At 41.1% G+C, this 24046-nt stretch overlaps 2 protein-coding genes across 3 annotated transcripts in view; one reads left to right on the plus strand and one right to left on the minus strand.

Moving 5' to 3' along the window:
• The first annotated feature begins 6183 nt into the window (after positions 1 to 6183).
• Positions 6184 to 15172, plus strand: trpv1 (transient receptor potential cation channel, subfamily V, member 1). Its single transcript, XM_028031547.1, has 15 exons — positions 6184 to 6443; positions 8256 to 8410; positions 8499 to 8651; positions 8787 to 8924; positions 10681 to 10976; positions 11130 to 11306; positions 11384 to 11542; positions 11615 to 11707; positions 11797 to 11867; positions 12304 to 12469; positions 12542 to 12608; positions 12711 to 13039; positions 13111 to 13232; positions 14168 to 14289; positions 14365 to 15172. Exons 1-15 carry the CDS (start codon positions 6199 to 6201, stop codon positions 14445 to 14447), a joined length of 2376 nt encoding a protein of 791 aa, XP_027887348.1. The 5' UTR covers positions 6184 to 6198; the 3' UTR covers positions 14448 to 15172.
• A 377-nt stretch (positions 15173 to 15549) lies between these two features.
• The window catches only part of fam222ba (family with sequence similarity 222 member Ba), a 50604-nt gene continuing 42107 nt past the window's right edge, over positions 15550 to 24046 (minus strand). For both annotated transcript variants that reach the window (XM_028031548.1, XM_028031549.1), the window contains exon 3: positions 15550 to 19243. In XM_028031548.1, the coding sequence (XP_027887349.1) occupies positions 17565 to 19243 (1679 nt within the window). In that variant the 3' untranslated portion in view covers positions 15550 to 17564. The remainder of the gene's footprint in view (positions 19244 to 24046) is intronic.

A 24046-nucleotide genomic window follows, 5' to 3' on the forward strand; every position in this document is an offset into this window, starting at 1 on the left:
GCAAAAATAGTTTGGTGAAAAAATGGCTGTCTTATGGTTCATATTTCTTTTTATCCATGCACTTATTTCACACATTTATTAACCATAATGTTTTAAATAAACAATATTTGATCAAAATATATATTAATTTCTGTATATTTTTAGGTGCCACATACATTCCAAGGTTGGACAAAAGGTTGGGTTTGTCATGATTTGGGTGGTGAGGCAGAGGCAGCAGACCCAGGGTAAGATGAATAAGATGGTTTAATAATGAAAGAAGTCCAGAAATCCAAAAACATACAAAGTCCAGGCAGCACAAAGGAGCGGATGCAGAAGCTCGCAGATAGTGACAACAGGTACTGGACAAACACGACAAAGACCCGACGAGGAACAAAGAACATAGGTGGGGTTAAATACACAGAGGGTAATCAAGGAGACAAGAAACACCTGGGAACAATCAAGGGGAGACAGGACAACACGGAGACTCAGAGAGACAGAAACTAAAAATAAACACAGCTAAGGAAAAGATCCTGACCTTTATAAAATATTCACTCTTATAGCACAGAGTAATCATATTGCCAACTTATCCCCAGTGTAAATAGCGACACATGAATTAGAAGGACAGTGTAATCATTAGCAGGACCTTCCGGCAGACAACCAATCAGAATAAGACCTTGTGTGAATATTCATGAGGTATTGCTATTACACAAACCTGCCATAGGGGGCACTGTGGTGATACACAGATTATACACAAAATCAGGTTTATGTGTATTAAGCGGACATCTCCTTTTTTTTTGCCTTTTTGGGGTTTATGGACCAATAGAAACCTTTCTACGTTTTTAGATTTTTGTCAGAATTAGCAGGACACCGCTCCTGTCCTGTTAATTCAAAATGTCCTTCTAGTGTTGTGTGTATTCTGACAAAATGTCCTGCTAAATCACATACACCAACGCACACACACACACACACACACACACACACACACACACACACACACACAAGCTAAAAACTGAAATGAAAGCGCAAAGAGTCGCACACAGGAAGCTCTGCAGCGACTTCATCAGCTAACAAGAACAAGACAAGAAAGGTGATCCTCAAATGCCAGAAAACCAGACAAACATCCTCGGACCCTGAAGGGCAAGTAAGTGTCTCTTGGGATTTTTATTTATTTATTTTAAAAACATGAGGATATTTACTTTTCAATATATTTGAAAGTATCATTGATGGACATTTTTCAGTTCACTAAGTAGAAGCTTTTTACGCAGGAGGAAATCTGCTGAAGTCATCATTAAGTCAATTTATGTTTCCATCAGACGATTTGCCTGCAGTCTGAGCGGCACATACTGTACATGTACATGTTGAGTCCTTTTGATGTTGCATTATGTTCTTGGAAGGACTGATGGTCAATGCACCAGCCTTTTAAGCACTCTGAGCCTCGGTAATGTGTAGGATCTGCTGTGGGCTTGGTTACCCACTCAGGCTCTCCTTTCCTCTTATAGCCTTCTTGTTAAGTGAGCATCTTATGATGCAGGATTCACACGCCCTGATCTCAGCCGGACAGCGGACTGGTGTCTGATTTTTTTTATTTTACTAAACAGGACCATCAGGATTATTCTGGTGAGTTAAGTTACACATTTCTTTCCATTGTAATATTTATTAAAGAACAATCTTTAAATTGTATTTAGAGGTTATAGGAGTGCTGCAGGGATGGTGACCTATTGTTTTCATGACATGTTTATTAGCTTCCAATGTTATTTTGTGCTTTTGCAGTGCTTATCTCATGTTTCTGAGCTGCAGGAATCAATACATCCTCTAATATTACAGGAAATTCAGACATGCGGAGCGTGCTCTTGCACAGACTCCCAACCACAAAAAAAAAATGTTTATGGAAGAGTGTTTTCTTTGTATTGGTGATATGACTGGATGATTTCACAACTCAGACAAGGCTAAAATAAAATGAACCTACTTCTGTTTTCCTCTTTTTTTTGTTGCTGTGCTGATGTGTAATAATCATATGGTGGGGGTCCAAACATGTGATTTCCCATTATTCTCGGAAAGGAGAACAAGGAGCCACCGATGATGTCTGTAACCTCCCCTGGCTTCCTGAGCTGTCTGATTTATGGTGATGAACTGAACTCTGGGAGAATATCTCACATCTTGTGTTTGTTGAATGGATTCTTTAATAAATTCTGTTGTTAAGGAATTCGATTTGACCCCGGAGAAGCAAATAGTTGTCAGATCAAGTGATCTGTGTGTAACTGCTGCCATGGAAATCTTCTAAATAAACAGCTTTGTTTGTCACCAGGAAGGAAAGATCACATGTCCGAAAGAAATATGAGTGTATTTAAAGGCCAGAGATGTGAAACTTTGTGGTAAACATGATTCACACTGGATTTAAACATGCTCAGTGATCTGTTCCTCATTGGTTACAGGAAACTGGTTTGCCATGTAATTGATCTAGTAGAGAGAAGGGTTACATGTCCAAATGTGATCGAAATGTTTTGAGATTTCTTCTCTTGACTGCTTTCAATCAATCAATCACTGGTAAAGACGTGCTAAAAAAAACTTCAAATAAATTAATGGACATATAGAGTTAAAATATCAAACTGTTAATTTGTGCACATTTATTTAGTGGTGGAACAAATTCCCCTTTAATATTTTTCAGTTAATTAAAATTCAGATTAATAAATTCAACTCAAGCATTTTTCAAGGTGCACTTTACCATCTACATAGATCAGAGTTTTTAACTTTTATTTAACTTTTAGTCAGTTATCAATTCCTTGTTTGTGGGAAAGATAAATGGGAAAGACAAGAGAACATGCCATCCAGATGAGGCAGAGTTTGTTCAATCAAGAAAATGCCACAGGAAAATAAGCTCACCCATATTTACAGTCGTGGCAATGGGTAAAAATATCTGGAACAGTGACAAATAATGCCGCTTTGGATAGTCGGAAAGACGTGAAGACACGAGAAATCAAATAGTTTCCAAAATCGCAATGACTCCAAGACATATAAAACAATCTTCCTCCCAAATGGTATCAGGATAAAAAAGCCTTTCAGAGCTCATCACAAATCATATCCTTTATTTATTCTGGACAGAGAAATGTCTCATTGAGATTAAAAAGCCTTTTTGAAGAAAGATCTGACATATTCAAAATGTAAAGCTCCAGTGGGGGTTTATCTGGAACCAATGTGACTTAGATCAAGCTTTCTATTGGCAGTAAACACTGTTTCTTCATGGTATAAGAAGTGAAGTTGATGGAAGTTGTAGTGAAAACCTACATTAAGGGACAGAGCAGACTGTACTTCCTGAAGAAGCTTAGGTCTTTCTATGTTTACAGTAAGACGCTGTGAACATAGAAGAGGTCTGTTATTGAGAGCGAAATATAGGCTGCCATCATTTGTCGGGCAGATAAAACAAAGATCATAACGTACAACACTGAGCATTCAGAGACTGTAATATAACCTCTGAGGTTTCTTCAGTAGAGAAGAAACCTGGCTTTGGCGCACCCTTCCTGCCCACAGCTGTAACCACCGTCAGTAACTGAGTGAGGTGAGCTGAAGTTTGGATAGAATAAGAGAAGAAGCAGAAAGTCTAGACCGACGTTTCCCAATTCCGGTCCTCAGGCCTCCCTGCCCTGCATGTTTTAGGTGTTTCCCTTCTGCTACACACCTGGATTGAATATATGGGTGATCAACAGGTTTCTGCAGCACTTGATGGTCATGCAATCATTTGAATCAGCTGCTCTGGAATAGAGGCACATCTAAAACATGCAGAGCAGGGAGGCCTGAGGACCGGAATTGGGAAACGCTGGTAGACCATCTGGAGAGATTGTGCAAAGAGCAATGCTCAAAGATCCCCCTTATCTGTAGGAAATGTTATGAAATAAAAGCTACATTTATCCTGTTTTACACATCTGACAGGCCTCTGAAATAAAAGAGTAAAGTTTCCCGATGCACTAAATGCTGGCTACTTAAAGTACAACGAAATGCCTTTCATAGCTTGTAAATAATACGGTAAACAGTTAAAGTTATATAAAAAATAAACTACAAACAAATATGCTTAAGATAAATTACCCATTGAGATTACTAAAGGATTTCTAAACCTAGTGGAAAATGGCATATAAACTCTTACCTATAACACAATTAGACAACATATAAATAAATCAGCTACCATCAATTTAAATAAAGCATTAAGATTATCTAAGAACCTCTCTTTGAATTTGACTGCAGTGGAGTGAACAGTGTCTTTAAAGCTTGAGGTTCAGGAATCATCATCTCCTAAGTGCTTCCCCGAAAGGAGATAAGAGAAAAGATTATCTGTGCATTTACTTTTCTATCATGATAGTTGCGGCAAGACGTTTGTTAGCTAAAGTAATGGCAAATGACTGGATTTCTTTTTCAAGCACAGAATACTAAATGATGGGATTAGATTAAGATACCAAGACATTTTAATGGATTTACAATTTCAGCTGAAAATGCATTTTTGGCTTTCAAAAATCCTAAATGTCTAGGGGTGAACTGATTGCAGTTTTCTGTCCAATCGCCAATTACGACCTTTAAAAAGCCTGACCTGCTGTTTCCAATTTTGTATGATACAGATTTATTTTTTTCGTCTGAAATGTTGCTACATATAGCAAGAAACTTGCTGAGTTGTCAGCAGTGGGGTGACTATTGCAAACCTGCAGACATGACCTGTCAGTCAAACCTTTCTGGTTGTGTTGAGATTAAATAATTCTGTGTTTTTCCTCTATCTCTTTTAGCTAGTTGCAAAGCTAAAGCTAAAACAATTAACATGTTAGGAAATGCCCTCAAAGCTACAGTTAAAGGATTTGACGCACTAGGGCACATTTGTCAAACTCAAGGCCCGTGGGCCAAATCCAGCCCGCAGTAGGTTTTTATGTGGCCCTCAAGATTCTAGACCAAACACTGAATGTGCTTAAATATTATGTTATCAACCAAATTAATTCCGTTTTTATTCATTTACTGCCAAATTATATTAATCAGTCCCTCCAGTTTCTTCAGAATTATTGTGGAAATTCACAAAGTCAACAAATCCCAGCACTTTTCTCAGCTAATAGTTGGGAGTTTATTGTAGATTTTTCTCAAAAATTGTCAAAACCTTTCTTACTTGTACTAAACAGCTGCCACAGCCTTAATTGATGTCAGATTATAGTCTATTATCAATACGAGTGATAAAAAGTCACATTTATCGTCATAAATAAGAGCAAATATTTCCAAATTACTACCACAAACACTTTTTATTGCAAAAAAATCACAAAATCCTGGAGGGACTGAAAAGATATTCAATAATATTATTTAATTTTAAGAACTCATTGATATTTTATCAGTTTGTGAACAGGTTTTATCAATACATTCTGGCACAACCGGCCCTTTAAGAGCACTCATGATCTTTATTTGGCCCAAAACAAAAATGAGTTTGACACCCCTGCACTAGGGAATGCCCTCTTTAGGGCATAGCATAGACAGGCTAACAAAGGAAGTTACCAAGTGTTGCTTGTTGCTATTTTGTCCTGCTAACTCCTAAAAGTAGCATGAGAAATGGACCAGCTGTATTTCGGTATTAATAAATAGAATTCATAAATTAAACTCACTGACTCTTCTTCAACCTCACACACCAAGAACTCAGCATGGAGAACAGATAAATTCTCCACAGTTGATTTTAAGACCTTTGACGAGGCAGATAAGATCAATGGATAAGAGCAGCTTCACACTAAATATCCAACAATCACCAATCTCCCAAAATAAAGGAAAATCTTGGCCGATTTATCGATGTACCCCTATTAATAACCTCTTTGAGTTTAATCCTATTCATTCCCATTATCATGACACCATAATTATATGGATTTCACTGCATCCTACTTAATATTTGTTATAAGTAAATAAAGCAAGGGACTGAGACAGCAGTTTTGTGGAACCCCAATCTACAACCAGCTGAGTAAACCTGGATTTGTTCTGTCTCAAAACTATAACCAACTGGTAATTGAACTACACAGGCCAAGAGTGGTTACCTTTCTAACCAGAAAGCTATCGTTAAAACCCAACAGTAGTCAAGAAAAGACATCATGACCATGTAGTCAAAGAGACTGACAGATCTGTTTGGGTAAATACCTCCTTCATAGTATTTAGGAGGTATTTACCCAAAAATGATTATACTTTTGTTCCCTTTGAGACCAACTGAACGTTAAAACACTTGTCATGTTTCATTCCAGATTACCAGAGTTTTATGTAAAGATGAGGAAATCAGAGCTTTTTGATTTCCGTCTGGAGGCAGATGACAGAACGGAGGAGGAGAAACGGAAGCAAAAGGCACCAAAGAAGGATGGCTTGGCTTCTGCTTTAGGGTTGAGCAAGGAGGCCCCTAAGGCCCCCATGGACACCGACTACCAGGAGGAAATGGAGCCGGTCAAGCCTCAAATCCGATTCAATCTCAACTTTGATAAGTGAGTCTCTGCACACAGACATACAGTTAGGGCCAGAAATATTTGGACAGTAACACAATTGTCGCGAGTTGGGCTCTGCAAGCCACCGCATTGGATTTGAAATGAAACCTCTACAATAGCATTCAAGTGCAGATTGTAACGTTTAATTTAAAGGGTTGAACAAAAATATCTGATAGAAAATGTAGGAATTGTACACATTTCTTTACAAACACTCCACATTTTAGGAGCTCAAAAGTAATTGGACAAATAAACAGAACCCAAACAAAATAGTTTTTTTTCAATATTTTGTTGCGAATCCTTTGGAGGCAATCACTGCCTTAAGTCTGGAACCCATGGACATCACCAAACACTGGGTTTCCTCCTTCTTAATGCTTTGCCAGGCCTTTACAGCCGCAGCCTTCAGGTCTTGCTTGTTTGTGGGTCTTTCCGTCTGAAGTCTGGATTTGAGCAAGTGAAATGCATGCTCAATTGGGTTAAGATCTGGTGATTGACTTGGCCATTGCAGAATGTTCCACTTTTTTGCACTCATGAACTCCTGGGTAGCTTTGGCTGTATGCTTGGGGTCATTGTCCATCTGTACTGTGAAGCGCCGTCCGATCAACTTTGCAGCATTTGGCTGAATCTGGGCTGAAAGTATATCCCGGTACACTTCAGAATTCATCCGGCTACTCTTGTCTGCTGTTATGTCATCAATAAACACAAGTGACCCAGTGCCATTGAAAGCCATGCATGCCCATGCCATCACGTTGCCTCCACCATGTTTTACAGAGGATGTGGTGTGCCTTGGATCATGTGCCATTCCCTTTCTTCTCCAAACTTTTTTCTTCCCATCATTCTGGTACAGGTTGATCTTTGTCTCATCTGTCCATAGAATACTTTTCCAGAACTGGGCTGGCTTCTTGAGGTGTTTTTCGGCAAATTTAACTCTGGCCTGTCTATTTTTGGAATTGATGAATGGTTTGCATCTAGATGTGAACCCTTTGTATTTACTTTCATGGAGTCTTCTCTTTACTGTTGACTTAGAGACAGATACACCTACTTCCCTGAGAGTGTTCTGGACTTCAGTTGATGTTGTGAACGGGTTCTTCTTCACCAAATAAAGTATGCGGCGATCATCCACCACGGTTGTCTTCCGTGGACGCCCAGGCCTTTTTGAGTTCCCAAGCTCACCAGTGAATTCCTTTTTTCTCAGAATGTACCCGACTGTTGATTTTGCTACTCCAAGCATGTCTGCTATCTCTCTGATGGATTTTTTCTTTTTTTTCAGCCTCAGGATGTTCTGCTTCACCTCAATTGAGAGTTCCTTTGACCGCATGTTGTCTGGTCATAGCAACAGCTTCCAAATGCAAAACCACAAACCTGGAATCAACCCCAGACCTTTTAACTACTTAATTGATTACAGGTTAACGAGGGAGACACCTTCTGAGTTAATTACAGCCCTTAGAGTCCATTGTCCAATTACTTTTGGTCCCTTGAAAAAGAGGAGGCTATGCATTACAGAGCTATGATTCCTAAACCCTTTCTCCAATTTGGATGTGGAAACTCTCATATTGCAGCTGGGAGTGTGCACTTTCAGCCCATATTATATATATAATTGTATTTCCGAACATGTTTTTGTAAACAGCTAAAATAACAAAACTTGTGTCACTGTCCAAATATTTCTGGCCCTAACTGTAGATTCTGCTTTAATTTACCATTACATCACCACATGGGTACTGTGAGCTGTCAAGCCACTTATTACTGATTACAATGGACTAAAAAACTGCTTGATCCACAGTAAACCCTGAGATATGCAACAACTTTTGTTTCCAGAGAGATTCAAGGTGAGGCATCACGGCCAAAGAGAGACAGCTCCACTTTCACCATTGAGCGTCTGTTTGAAGCAGTGGCCAGCAGGGACGTCAACAAATTGGATGGCCTATACCAGTACTTGAATCAGAACATGAAGAAACTCTCTGACTCTCTGTGTAAGTGTGTAAGGTAGCCATAACCCAGCAGGTGTCCCAAACAGCAGATCTGTGTTCTGACTCCCTCAACATGCGGTCACATCTACAGATCAGTCGTACGGTAAAACCGCCCTGATGAAAGCTCTGCTGCACCTCAAAGATGGCAAGAACGAAACCATAGAGGAGCTGGTCAGCGTTTCAGAGAGGATCGGCGACATAAAAGAGTTTGTGAACGCCGCATTCACCGATAGCTACTATAAAGGTCAACTTTCTTCTGAATAAAAGCTTAAACATGTCAGTCTGCTCTCTTTTTCCATGTTCCACTGTTTTTCAATAATGTCCTTTTTTAAACAATAACAAAATAATGAAATATGTGTTTTGCTATGACTTCTTATAGGTCAAACTGCTCTACATATAGCCATTGAGAGGAGGAGTATGTCCTATGTAAAGCTGCTGCTCAGCAAAGGTGCAGATGTTCATGCCAAAGCCTGTGGGAAGTTTTTTCAGCCTCATGATGGTCCCAACTTCTACTTTGGTAAGTCTTTTTTCTCATAGCACACTGATTTGCTTCTGACAAAGGTTTTGGATTTACCTAAAAAACACAGCAGTTCTGACCAAAGTTTCTATGTAACAAATTTAACAAAAGGATTCAGCCGGAAGACCATTCTAAATGTCTTATTGGTGGGTATTAAGTCATGCTAGGTGATTTCACACTGCTTGAAACAGATTTTTATTAAGACAGGCGTTGCCAAAATCTATTCCAAATTAACATTAAGTCATCAAAATAAACAACAAAACCATATTTATTACCTCAAAATGTCTATAGCAGGGGTCTCAAACTCCAGTCCTCGAGAGCCACAGTCCTGCAACTTTTAGATGTGCCTCTGCTGCACCACACCTGAACAGAATAATTAGGTCATTAGCAAGGCTTTGGAGAATTTATCTACACAAGGAGGAGGTAATTAAGCCATTTCATTCCAGTGTTTTGTACTTGTGGCACATCTAAAAACTGTAGGTTTGCAGCCCTCGAGGACTGGAGTTTGAGACCCCTGGTCTATAGTGACTTGAAGGAGTTTTATTTTTACATGTGTTAGAATGTCCAGATTCGACATAAGAACATTTATTAGAAATGTTCCTGGGAATCAGAATTTCTCGTCAACCATGGCCTCAAAACTTAACATAGTTTGGGGTTTTTTGCACATTTTATTTGCACTTCGGACAATTTAAATCTTTTAAACTCGTTGAATATGTCTTTGACAAGGTATAAAGTCACAAAACCATACTTCTTTCACATTTTCTAATAAGTAGTAAGGTAATAAGGGTTGTCGTTTGTAAAATTAAAGTGACGCAGGCAAAAATCAACAGCAAATTAACAGCCGTTAAGAGAAAAGTAATGCAGTCTCATATTTCAAAGTCATATTTTCACCATCTTATTCATTCATTCATTTATAAATGTCACCGTTTAAAACAAAAATATTTAATTAGCAAGCTAAATTTGTAATACCTACTTATGTAATATGTAGATTTAATGAACTCGGTCATACGAACCTCTTTGTAGCTGGCGAGACTGAATTACTTCCCGTCACCTCTTCGTCATCGTTTCTTTTCTCTATCTATCTATTTTTGTACATTTCAGCTTAAAACAAAGGACGAGCAGTTTTAATTTCAACAGACGTTAACATTAATCATCAGCAGGTGTTCATAAGGAGGTTCACAAAACTCAGCTTTTATTTTTATTGTCCACTTCCGGCTATCGGCACGTGAATTTTTATATTAGCTTAAATATTTAGCTGAGTGCTACCTCGGGGACAAATATTTAGCTTGAAGCTAAATGCTTGCTAATAGTTTGTAAACTAAATATTCAGCTTGCTAGCTAAATATTTAGTTTCAACCTAAATACTTAGCTTGCTAGCTAACAGATAACAGTAGTTAGCTGCACAAGTGTGATTTTACTTACATTTTCTCCACTACACACTGGCTGGAAATAATTTCTACACCATCACTAGAATTTGGATATATTTACATTTAATTTCTCAAATGATATAACTATTAGGGCTCCACAGTATATATTGTCGTCACAAAATCAGTGTGCGCAAACATTAACATCACACTTACTGTTTGGACTGCAATGGCTAATATAAGAGTTCTGAAGTTGTGTTTTCCATAGTTATGCAATACTCAGCCAGTAGGACAGTCTCATGGTGGCAAAAGCTCAGTTTTCTGGCATCTTGTGTTTGTAAAGGTAGCACAGTATGTGTTGTGATTCATGTTGTTTAATTATTCCATTATAGGTGAGCTGCCCCTGTCTCTAGCAGCCTGCACAAACCAGTCTGACATAGTGAGCTACTTAATGGAGAATGAGTTTCCAGCGGACGCCAAGATGGCTGACTCTCACGGCAACACAGTGCTGCACGCCCTGGTGTTGGTGGCCGATAACTCGAAGGAGAACACAGAATTCGTAACGGCCATTTATGATCGCATCCTAAAGACCAATGCCCGACTGCATCCCAAGATAAAGCTGGAGGAGAAAGAGAACAATGATGAACTCACACCTCTCAAACTGGCTGCCAAGAATGGCAAGATTGGGGTAAATGCAAACCCAGAGTAACTTTAAAAAGAAATAAGACTAATATGGTTGGAGCCCTCAGTTGTGACTAGAATAGAATCCATTTGTCTCTAACCAGGTGAGTCTGAACTGTCACAGACTGTTTATAACTTCCTTTCTTTTATTTGTCTACAGGTATTTTCTCACATCCTACAAAGGGAATTCCAGGTGAATCACTTCAAGCACTTGTCCCGTAAATTCACTGAGTGGGCTTATGGACCCGTCCACAGTTCTCTGTATGACCTGACCTCTGTGGACTCATACGAGAACAACTCTGTTCTGGAAATTCTAATCTATGGCAGTGAAATTCCCGTGAGTCCCAGCTTTGCAGGCAAACTCAGAAAAACCTTAAGCTGCCATTAAGGTCACAAGGTCGTGTCTCTTCTCAGAACCGCCACGAGATGCTGGAGAAGGAGCCGCTCAGCTGCCTCCTGGAGGATAAGTGGAAGAAGTTTGGACGTGGAATGTTTTTTTTCAACTTCCTGGTCTACCTTGTGTACCTGATCATCTTCACTGTTGTAGCCTACAATAAAAAAGATGCTACACAGGTAAACAGATTTAAACAGTGATTAACAGAACCTGAGACGGACCTGAACTAATGTCTCCTCTGTGTCCCACAGCTTCCGTTTATCCCTGAGGACGCCTGGGATTACCTGTATGTTTCAGGCCAGCTGCTGACTTTACTAGCAAACTGCTATTTCTTTGTCACAGGGGTATGTGAGCCACATTTTCACCCAGTGGTTTATGTTGCCATCTTGTGGCAGTTTAAGTTAATAAAACCTCTGATTGTCAAAATCCCCAGATTATAGAAATGAAGAGGAAGAGCCCAAAGATGCAGACACTGCTGATTGATGGATATTATGAGATTCTCTTGTGAGTAGATTTTTCTACCATTACTTTATTTCTACAGTGTCTAACACACATACTCTCTGACATTTTGAGGAATTTACTAGAATTTTGTATTATGCCAAACAAAAGCACAGCAGCTAATAATTATGAATTCAAAGGGAAATGAAATAATGTTTCCAAACCAAAATAATTGAAAATGAGGCAAGTATACACTCTTCTCCTGAGAGAATGACCTCATTTTTTAAAATCTTTCTTCCTACACAAAGGTATATATCTATCTGTATTGTTTTATCATATAAAATCCAAAGAAATTGAATGGTTTTGTTACAGGTTTGTGGTTGTAACAAGTCAATATTTGAAACAGTTCACTAGATATGACTATTTCTGCAAAGACAGTAGTGACTACAAGTAAACTTGGGTCACATGCACTGAGTCAATCTAACATCCATGCTGTCGTTAGCTTCGCGCAGGGCTTACTGTTCCTGGTCGCCACTGTTCTGTACTGGGCGGGGAGGCAGGAGTACCTGGGCTTCCTGGTGATCTCTCTGGCTCTCAGCTGGGTGAACATGCTGTACTACTCCAGGGGCGACAAACACATGGGCATCTACAGTGTCATGATACAGAAGGTAGCTATATCAATGAGCTGCAACTTACATTACAGTGGACAGTTTGCCATCTAATACCTGATTTCTTCGCAGATGATCCTCAGCGATATCCTGCGCTTTCTTTTTGTTTATATTGTTTTCCTCTTTGGATTCTCAGCAGGTATTTTATCTTATCCCGAGTAAGTTGAGAGTTAACAACTCCGGGCTTGTCTGTATTTTCACCCCTGATTGACATAAAATTACATTTTGTCTCCTGTTACAGCCGTCGTCACACTGCTCATACAACCTCCTCCTGAAAACAGAACGGGAAAAGGGAGGCAAGGATTTTTTGCTACCTCCAAACCCGACACAGAGTGTTTCACGCCCAGCTACAGAAACATCTCCTACACTACCCTGCAGCTCTTCAAGTTCACCATCGGCATGGGCGACATGGAGTTCACCCAGGAGTACCAGTACATGGAGGTCTTCTACGTCCTCCTTATCGGCTACATCATTCTCACCTACATCTTGCTCCTCAACATGCTTATAGCCCTAATGAGCCGCACAGTGGAAAAGATCACCACGGAGAGCGCCAGCATTTGGAGGCTGCAGGTGAGTGACTGGCATTCCTTTTGGTATTTATTGAAGAGAGCAGTAGTTACATGGGTTGCTGTCGTCCCCAGAGGGCTGTCACAATCATGGACATGGAGAGGCGGCTACCCTGCTGTCTGAAGAAGAGTTTTCGCTCTGGGGTGGAGAGGAAACTCTGTACCGCTATTGGAGACGATCGTCGGAGGTGTTTCAGGTAGGCCTCTTTATGTTTATTTCAGCTACTCAAACACACAAAGGGCTGTGAAACCTATATTTATAGTTTGAGATTTGCAAAACCTGATTCTTTACCATCCACCATCCACATTTAACTAGCCTGGTTGGCATTCATCTGTCCCAGCTCTAGATACAGGTGATGTGGTTTGGCGAGTCATTGTCTTGCTGACTCTTGAGCAACAATGAGCACCATACATAGACATTCAAGTCATACTTGAGACAGTACATTGGAGAATAAACACAAATTAATAAACGACGGAACAAGCAAGAACCAAGGAGAAAACAAGACACACAAACAAAATCCCAGCAATTATTTCCAGAAGTACATGGATAAGAAGTAGATAAATAAAAAAATAAACAAACAGAGGTAACAGAAAGTAAATAAAATATAAAAACCTAGTTTAGGTTATTTTGCCAACCAGTTCTGGATCAGATATGAACCAATTCAATTGTTTGTTGATTTAACATACTGAATTACTCTTTACTAAGTTAGATTTTTAAGTAAATAATATGTTAAAGTACTAACATTTAGCATTGCGGCAAAAAGAGAGTGAGTTAAAAGGAGTAATCTTTAACCTGGAGGACTGAACAGGTAACATTTGGCTAAATATAAAAGTATGTCTGGTTTCAACTGTATGCAGTTTAATATATTTTTTTGGACATTTCTTACCCTGTGAAGCAAAACTCCTGATTCTACTGACTCATCTTCTGAGCAGCTGAATAATTGGGAAACCTCAGCAAGAACTAATCAGAGAGCTGAGACAAAGGTTTAGTGCTGCATGTAATTAACAGAAAATTCAGCTGTGTGTTCAGGGTCAACTGATGCACAGTTCACAAAGTTTCAAGCTACTTAAAGCTAACTCAGGTGTTGCACAGCTGGAAATAAGGGAAGCATGCGTCGCCTTGTCTCCTTAGGGTCGAGGAAATGAACTGGAACAAATGGAACACCAACCTGGTCAACATCAGTGAGGATCCAGGATGCTGTGATCTGAGCCAGCAGCCTGATTTGGATAGCCCTTCCAGAGGGTTTAACAGAGGTTGTTCAAAAAAGAAAAAGTCTCCAAGACTGTACATAAATCCAGATCTTGTAATATTTCCTTGTTTTTCCACAGGGAGGAGCTGGAGAGACATTTTCATGGAGGGTTCTTGGAGGAGGAGGAGGCCGCCTCAGTCTACCGAGATGAGCCTCCTGTAAATCTGAAGAGTTAAACATGGTTGCTCAGCCTGAATGATACGAGCAACAAGGCTTTCCAACTCAAACATATTGTTGAACAGAGAAAAGCTTGAACTGATGCCCTAACTGACTTGCAGTGTTTGCGTTGTTGTAAACACAGTTTCAAAAGAAACATTCAAGCAATATCAACAGTAGCAAGGAAAATATTGAGGGTCTTTCTGTGTTTGACATCAATAACTCTATTAAAAAATTACCTTTAGGCATGCTGTAGCAAGTTTTGCTTAATCCTAGATGAAATGTTGTATTTTTTATTAAAATGTCTTGTGATGTGCATGTCAACGAGCTGATTTTGAATGTGAGCGGTGCAAAGACGCCCCAAAATCCATCATGGCGTTGTGCTGATCACCAAGGTGCTGATCCTGCCTCTCCTGCTGTGTGCCCTTTATACAGGTCCCATTTTCATCACAGCCAGACAAGCTAAATCTACTGCAGTCAGATCAGGCCTGCAGATTTCACAGCTTGCTCCATCTACTCGACTTCCTCTAGCCATGAGGCAGAGGCAGGCCTGCATAAAGGGCATGAAAGCACAGCAATCGGAGCAACAATCGCCACCTTCGGCTCCGGCTGACACAGTTACAAATTATACGTGCTCCAGACCTTTTTGTTCAGTCACTTCTTTGGCTGTGAGGCTCTAGTCGAAGTTTCCTAGTGTTACGCAAATAAAAGGTGATAATTTTGGTTTTTCAGAGATACATTTGAGCATTTTTTTTTGCCTAGTTATAATTTAATATTTAATCCAAATAGGATAAAATATACAGGTATGATTTTGACAAACAAACATTTTGTGGAGACATCAAAGTACATCTGGCATCATATTTGATCAGTATTCTTTTTGAGAAGGTTATAGTTCAATTAAAAGCCGGCCATGCAGCCGGCTTTTAAGATTAGTCCATAATTGGGTTTTGGTCTGGGTCACTCCAGAAGCTTAGTGTTAACCTACCTTATCCATTCCAGAACCAGACTTGTATGCATTTCCAGATTGTTGACACCAGGACAACGATCCCAAACACGAGTCAAATCAGGCCCGACTCCTCTAAATTGTTCAAATGACAGTTCTGACACATTTCAAAGCATAAATTAGAACTTTATTTTATTATTACAATATTACAAAAAGAGTAGCACAACTCTCACGCTCTTGCCTCTTATCTGTCGTACAGAATGACACAAAAGAAAGGCTCGTGGACCTTCTTCCATTTCACAGCAATAGTACAAGAAACAAAAGAGGAAAATAAAATTTAAATAACAAGCAAATCAAGTATCATAAATAGTCACAACTGCAAACTGAAGCTTTGAAACTGGAAAAAAAAGTTACAGCTCAGTAACTACACATTGCTAAAAATATATAATTACAAAATATTCCTCCTTTTTCTTGCTTTCCAACCATAAGGAATCTCTAAGGAATTGCTCTCGATGGAAAAAAAAAACTTCATTCAAATTAAAAGGCAAAAAAAAAATAAAATTGCTGTTTCTGTATGTCCTTTCCCTCCTCCTTCTCTTTATTTGGGTTTTTTTTTATTAAAACCATGCTCATTGTCAAAGGAAAGTCCAAGGACCAAACACTTAAGGCTTTTTAAGGGCTGTTAGGGAGTTAGGTGAACAAAACATAGGTGTCATTGTGGTATTATACACACACACACTTGCGCACACACGCCAACGCTCACTTTAACTGCGCCGGCAACATTCACACACAATCATTAAAAGTTACAGTAGTCTAGTAGGTAAGCCAGTGTACAAGAAAATAAACAATGCATTTGCTGTTTTTTCACGTCGAACCGAAACGCCGGTTTCGTTTACCCTCCGAACGATCTTGCAAGTGATCAATTTGGTCTATTAGAGCAGACTTCACATCAGCATCAGTAGCAACTCACGTGTGACTCGGTTTCTAACCCGGTTGGGGGCTTAGAAAGCTCTGCCTTGGCTTTAGATTCTGCATCGCATTGAAACAAACTTCTTCAGTGTCCACAAAGCCGACAATCCCTTTCGATACCTGCAAAACGAAGAGCCTCGACATTCAAGTAATACATTTTGTTACAAAAACAAAAGAAAAAAAAAATCTAAAAAGTCTAAAAAGTAGACAAAGATGTGATGGCACAATTTCATACTGGTGTCTTCATCAACCTGACTTTGGCCATTTTAAGGTAGAGGAGGGAAACGGTTTTCATTATTTTCTGCCCTTAGTATTTCTGACTCTTGTTGCCAAATGTGGCTCTAGCAACAAGGCTTATTTTTTAAATACCTGAATTCACTGCAGCATTATAAGCAGAACAGAGCATTGGCTTTTTTTTTGTCATATTTGCTCCTGCTTTATCTTCATAATGTACAAACAACCTGATTACATGCTTCTTTTACCAACTGAAAGGAGTTTATCTGTAATAGTCCTATTATACAAATAAATTAAAAGAACAAAAAACCTCTGCTGACATGTAACCTACTAATTATTGTAGCCCCTTTCCCATCGATCTCCTTTTCTCTGCATGGAAGTGATTGTACTTAATTTTGGCGTCATCACCAAAGTGAAGTCTAAACCAGTCGCAGCCAAAAAAATTCCTGATATTGTTCTGTAAAATCACACAAAGAAAAGTGAAAATATCAGCTGACGTCACCATTTTTCTGTGAGCGATGACTTTTACTTCTTTCTTACATGCATAAGAAAAGTCACGTTACGGATCTGAAGTAGAGATAACGTGGAATCTGTTCAAATCCAGGCACAGAAATTCAATGTATGGTCAAGGAAGAAGCAGAGAGGATTGCGAGTGTGTATACACACACACACACACACACACACACACACACACACACACACACACACACACACACAGATTTCAGGAAATAATAGCTACCTGTGGAGCCAGGAAAAAAGCAAAACTAAAAATCAAGGAATTGATCACTTGCAAGATGAAACGCAAAAACAAAAAGGAGAAGAAGAAAAAAAAAACTATTGTTCTGCGTTAAATATATTATTTTACCCTCTTTAATACTTGATGTCCTTTAGGTTATCTGTTGAGTTTTATTCTTGTGATTCCTTTCTTAAGACTAAACAAAGGGGCTTGATAATGGTTGTGGAGACAAGGCCATAGCTTATCTGTACCCTGGGTGCTGGATGAGGGCGGTTCTGCCATCTCCGACCTCTGGACCTACCCTGTTCAGAGGGGGCCTGTGCATCTTGCCCATCAACCCGAGATTCTGATCGCGGAAGTAGGGCGTCTGGAAGTCCCCACCCAAGTAATCTGCCGTTTGCATCAGATTAGTCTGGCCGGAGGAGGACGCGGTGGAGCTTGTTGCGAGCCTGTAATGGGGACCCCCAGGGGGCCCACAGTCCAGCGTGGTACACCCTCCCGGGCCGGCGTTGTGGAATGGCATGGCTACGTCCTGAGACCCCGAGCTGTCACTGTTGGGCGTGGGAAGGATGCTGCTGCTCCAGATGTGGGACTGGAAGTAGTGGCCGTTGGTGTAGTGGGCCATGGGGCCGGGCATGTTGCTGTTGACAGGTGGGGAGGGGGTGGGCCGGTCCAGCGGAGGCTTCAGTGAGTACGGCTGACCCCCTAGCACTTCCCCGGGGTAGCCCATGCCTTTGAACTGGAAAGATGGGTCCCTAGAAGGCTGTTTGCAGAGGTGTGTCATGCTGTTCTGAATATGGGGTACGTGGGTCAGCTGATGAGGGTTCCAGGAGCGCATCTTCTGCTGCTGCTGCTGGGCGGTGTGTTGGAGCGGATTCGGTGGTGGGTGAACGTGGTGCTGCAGATGCTGTGGGTCAGCATGGATGGAAGGTAAGTGGTTCAAACCGGCCACGCTGGGCGGGGGATGCGCTCCCATCGGAGCAGTGGCTTTTTCTTGGGGGCCAATGACGCAGTTGGGTGGGGGAAAGCCGGGCGTGGCTGGGTTACTGTGCATGGAGACCCTGGAACACGCGCTGATGAGCAGGTTGCGACTGATGGGACTGGGGTTGGCGATCTGGCCTTCGCACATGGAGCTGGCCCCCGGGCCCTGGGCCCGCGCTTGGCAGAACTGGTTGAGCTGATGCACAATGGTGCTCAGGTCGGCCTGCCGGGCATGGTGCAGCCCGGCGGCCATCGAGAGTGGAATGGTTGAGGTAGAGACGGTAACGTTAGGTGGCGCGTCGCCATCCGGCAGCTTCCTGCTCGCCTGCGGGCCGGGCGGCAGCTGTTGCTGAAGCATGACTGCGGGGGGGCCCTGCGGGTGGCCGAGGGCTGGGTGCTGGGTCAAAGTCTGGAGTCTGCTTGGCCCCTGAGGGTGCAGGGCCAAAGGGGGAGGGTGTCTAAGACTCTGAGTGTGAGCCTGCGGCTGAGAAAGGGGTAGGTGTAAAGTCTGAGGCAGGTCCTGCTGTTGGTGGGTCAAGCTGTGCTGGGGCCGGGGCAGGCTGGGCAGAGGTGGGTGGTGGTTTAAAGTGCTGGTTGAAGCCACTTGATAGGGTCCAGTGGGAGGGTTCATACTGACTTCAGAGTGCAAGCGAGCCCGGCTACCGTCGAAATCTTTCAGGACGCCTTTGACCGAGGGCGCCTTGACGATGGCGAGGAGGCCCGTCTTGGCACTGGCCTGAGAGGGGGGGTAAGGGCTGTAGCGCTGGCCTGACGTGTCCAGCCCGTTGACCGTGCGGCGCACGTGGTTGCGCTGGGGGACTTTGACACTATTGGGAAAGATCTTGATGGTAAGGGGGTTGTTGGCAACCTTCTTAGCATATGCGTCCAATTCTGCAGGGGTTGGAAACGGAGCGGATCTCATCCTTTGTACGGTGTCCCCTGGAGGAGGAGAACCAGGATAGACGGAGTTAGGAAGGCAAGAAGAGAAAACAAGGGAGGCAAAATGAAACGGACAATTCAATCTAGGTGAAATTATTGATCTGTTTCACATTTTGTCATGTTATAACCACAGATGTTAATATAGTAAATGATGCATCACATGAACCAGGGTATCTGCAGGTTTCAGCAAGTCAAATGTAAACCTTTTTAAGAATTTTTTATATCACCTTGAATGAAATTTAAGACAGAAAAAACTATAAATATGCATTACAACCATGCATAGCAAAAACGTCTGGAGTCTGTTTGTGGCTCTTGGCAGTGCATATCTACAGCCTTTAGCCTCATATTGCTAATCTTAAATGTTTTTTTCCCCCTGAATGTACCTAGCCTTATGGTAATAAATTTAAGTGCAGAATCTCCCAACGAGAAATGTTCACATTGTAAGGAGATGCAAAACTCGTTAAAACTAAAGTTTCTTGTTAGTTTCTCATTTAAACCAGACAAGTTTTAAATCTTAAGAAACTAACTTTTTCATAACGAGACATAAAAATGTTCTTCTGACAGATTACAACTTGTTAAAAAGACATAAAGTCGTCCCCTCCGACTCTCCTCCTCGTCACCGTTTCTTCTAGACAACACTTAAACATCCCGAGAGGTTTTGCTCTTTTACTGTCATGAACGCTCTCATTTAAACAAGATGATATGTTGTTTTCAGCTAGACAGAAAGCGAGCTAGTGGCAAATGACAATAAATTTGTACTTATCCATGATGGACGCAAAGAAGCTAGCTAGCAGGAGTGTATTAGCAGCTAGCTACCGGTAGCCTCAACCACTCTAGTTATAGGACACAATGAAGATGTCTGCGTGAGACTAACTTTTGACTAACAGTAAAGTCCCACAAGAAAAAAAACATATATGAGAATATATAAGATTAAATAGTCCTGCCACAACAACATTTAAGAGCAGTGCTTAGTGTATTTAAGCCCAACTATTCTTTTCTTTTTTGTGTGTGTAAATTTAAGACTTTTTAAGGACGCGAGGAAACCCTGCCAAATTGTCCGTCCTTCCTTGTTGCATGATGGTTCTACCACCACGTTTCTTCATATGGATAGTGTGTTCAGGTCAATGTGCAGAGGGAGATTTCTACTATAAAAGTTCAAATTTGGCCTCATCTGATTGGAGCATGTTCTTCCACGAGCTTCCTGATTCCCTCGTTTCAACGATTTGGAAATAGTTCAAAATTTGTACATATTTGTACCGAAATTGAATTAAAACACAGAGAGATTTTCAAGGGCAAATGCTTTCCCTGGATTTTAGAAAGCAATCTTGTATAATGGTATTCTCCTCAAAACCAGCAGTTCCCATTGGCCTGATCACCAGATATAGATGAAGTCGAGGTTTATCTCTTCTCAGCAGAAAATATCAAAGCTGACGTATTCGGATTCCAGTGAAATCCAGTAAAGTACAGTTGTTGGTGGCTTTTAGGTCAAAAGCTATTACCGGGGTCTAATTGACACATTCAGGCCAAGAATAAGTGCTGAGGGCTGGCTGCCATGTAGTGGGTGAATCACAAACCAAACAAAGAAGAGACGCAGTAATGGTCCCCTGTGGCTGCTACAGGGAGAAATAAAAAAGAACACACAGAGTGAAAGAGAGATGCAGAGAGCAGCCCCTCCATGACAGCAGACAACTAATCAGACACAGAGGCAGCGTCTCTGATGTGCAGGAACACCTCCTAGGACTCGACTCACACACTTCTGCTGCACCTGCTAAGCACTGTGACTAAATTTAACAATGCCAGAGTGACAATGTGAACATGATTACCTGTTTGCGAATGTGGGAGGGTGTGAGGTTGTTCAAAAACGGCAACAACAGCCACAAAAATAGTTGGTTTACATGTCAAAATGATCCATTTAATCTGTTAGCTTTCTTTTTTGTTGTTGTTTTAAATCTGAGCAGATTTAAATGCACAACCAGCCCAATTTTAACATACACAGAAGGCCATTTGTTGGCTACCTTATTAGATGGTGTCAAATAGATGCATATTACATTCTTTGATTTGATTATATTTTTCCACAAGGGACAATCCCATAATTGTACAAGTACTGGTAACTTTACAAACCTTTTTTTTTTTTAAAGTTATTGTGACTGAAGCATTTCTTCTATTTTTACTTTGAACTTACGTAAACTTTGTAAGTTGGTGACATTTTCTAGGAAATTCTGTTTACTAATTAATGACTTTCTGTGTCTCTGAGGAAGAAATATATGACATGATGCATGTGGTGGGAAACTGACTCATTTTGTTAGTGGCCGGCTGGAGGATGACCCACATACAGTCATATTCAATAAACTATAATATGATCTCTGACTAGGTTCGTTTGTCAGATTAAAACTACCTTTTAAAATAACCTTTAAACTGGGATTATGCATACTTTTCATTAAACCCACATTTCAGTATTATACATATTTTTATTGATCTGATGTAATATTCTAATTTTAAAGGTCATGTTCTCATTACTGTAAACAGAAACAGGTGGGGAACACCAGTTTGTGTGCAATTAATCTAAAAATGTGTTTCACTTAGTGAAAGTTCATGAAATTAATAGACTTTTCAATATTCCAGCTTGTTTAATGGGTCCATATATTTTGCCCCCTGCATACAGAGAATGGTAGGGAGCTGCACCACAGAGTGGCAACTTGGGGTCATCAGGTTTCCAGAACAACCATTAGAGAGTAATCATCAACATACGGTGTTGACTGATTGATGGTGAGGAAAGCCAAAAAACATGATTACCTGTCCCAATTTTATGAATATTGAGATGTGGAGTTTGCTACTAGGAATTTAACTACTTTTCTGGTTTGAAGAACTAAAACTGAGCTTTGTGGCAACAACAGCCACACTTCAGGTGACACAACAGCTGAATATGTGGAAAAGTGTTCAGTAGATGGAGGACTTGTGATGCTGTGGGCCTGTTTGTCTTCCACAGATCCTGGGTCTTTGAAACACAGAGAGTTTACACTTTTTTTATACATAAAAAAGTTATTTCTGAAATACTAGTTTCTGCTACGCTTGTAAGTCTGAAGCACAAGTAACATCCGCAAGGAAAAGCGATCGTCGGCAAGGCTGGTTGTCTTGGACCACTGAGGTTTAATTTTTGCTTCAGAAAACAATCTGATGGGACGCTGGAAAAGACCACTGTTGTGTTAAAGTTGTGCAGAAACAAATTCGCCCATCATTGAGCCTTTTCACAGCTGTTTCAGCAACATAGACATTCCCAACGCGGAATGTCCATAGTTCACATTTCAAAAGAAAATTTCAAAGCAGTTACAAGAATGACATACATAATAAAAGTATGAACTACACCTGTGACACAACTGCATTTAATTTTTTTCCCCTCTGACCAGGGGAGGAGGTACAATTAGCTCAGGCAAAATCAATGTCTACATGGCTAACTAGTCACCTGACTTTGGTGCAGAAATAGGAATAAATCAAGTATGTGAGATTCTGCTGGAAGTCTGCAGTTTCCTGTGACTGAGGGCTTCGGCTGAGTCTCCCAGCAGTCGGACTAACCTCGTGGGATGAGGCTCAGAGCTAAAGCGACTGAAGTGAGGGGCACGGACCAAGCAGAGCCAGTAGTCGTGCCAATCAGCTGATTAATTCCTGCTTTATTTGTGAGCAGGAAACAATGGGTAGTGATGTGTGGGGGCTGGCATGGGGCGGCACAAAGACATGCACTCGGAGGGAAAGGCTCCACTGAAACAAAGTGTTCAGCCCACTGATGGCACCCTCATTAATGCAGGGGTCCGGGCCAAGGAGCTGGAGCCTGACACCCGCCATCGGTGAGCCCCAGTGTCTGTCTGTCACTGAATAAATGCCAGGCTAAGCAAACAGAGAGAAATGAACACTTCCACACAAGCACACAGACATGCTGAGGATAGGTTTTGCCTGTCAAACACAAGGAATGATTAATGATCTTGCTGGAAATGATGTCTCGTTGTGACAGGAACAGACTGAATAAATACAGCGCTGATTTTACTGGAAAATGTAACCACAGTCGGGGATTCTGACAAAAGGGCCGCATGGTGTGAAAACCTCCCGCCGCCTCGTGTCTTGCAGAAGAAAGGGATGGGAGTGAGAAGGAAGAGAGCGCCATGATCTGACGCAAGTCACAAAACATCTTGAGCATTTCATAATTAAGATTTATTTGTTTTAAGTCACCACAATATTGGGTCAAATCATCCGGTCACACGGCTTCTGATACTGCTGCTACGCTGATGATACGCAGCTTTATTTGTCATTCCCACCTGAGTACCACAAGGTCTTATTAAGAATCTCAGACCATCTCTCTCGTATGGATTAAAACCCTTAACCTCCAACTAAACCTCTCTTTCTATACTGCTTGTCTTTACAGCCACAGAATCGTAATCCAAAATGAATCCCCATCTTTTGCTCCAGTAAAGGCAGCTAAAAACCTGTGTGGCTGATCATTGACCAGCTGACCTATAAAGGTCATGTTGCCTTTGTTGCTCAATCTTGCATCTCTGCATAGTTAAACATAAGAAATATCAATCAGGACTGAACCCAACATGTCACGCAGCTCCTGGTGCAGTCATCTCCCATGACTACAGTGGGAGCTTCACTGGCTACCCTTAGCAGTCTGACTTAAATTCAAGTTACTACAAAATACTTGCATCCTCTCGCTAAAGCTCACACCATGACTTGGTCACTCCAATCGTCAAGAGATTGTCGGCTAGTAGTGCCCACACCGAGGCTCTTCAAATTCAGGGTTGGAGGTCTGGCGTC

This window comes from Xiphophorus couchianus, chromosome 11 (genome assembly GCF_001444195.1).
Source record: "Xiphophorus couchianus chromosome 11, X_couchianus-1.0, whole genome shotgun sequence".
NCBI classification, from domain to species: domain Eukaryota; kingdom Metazoa; phylum Chordata; class Actinopteri; order Cyprinodontiformes; family Poeciliidae; genus Xiphophorus; species Xiphophorus couchianus.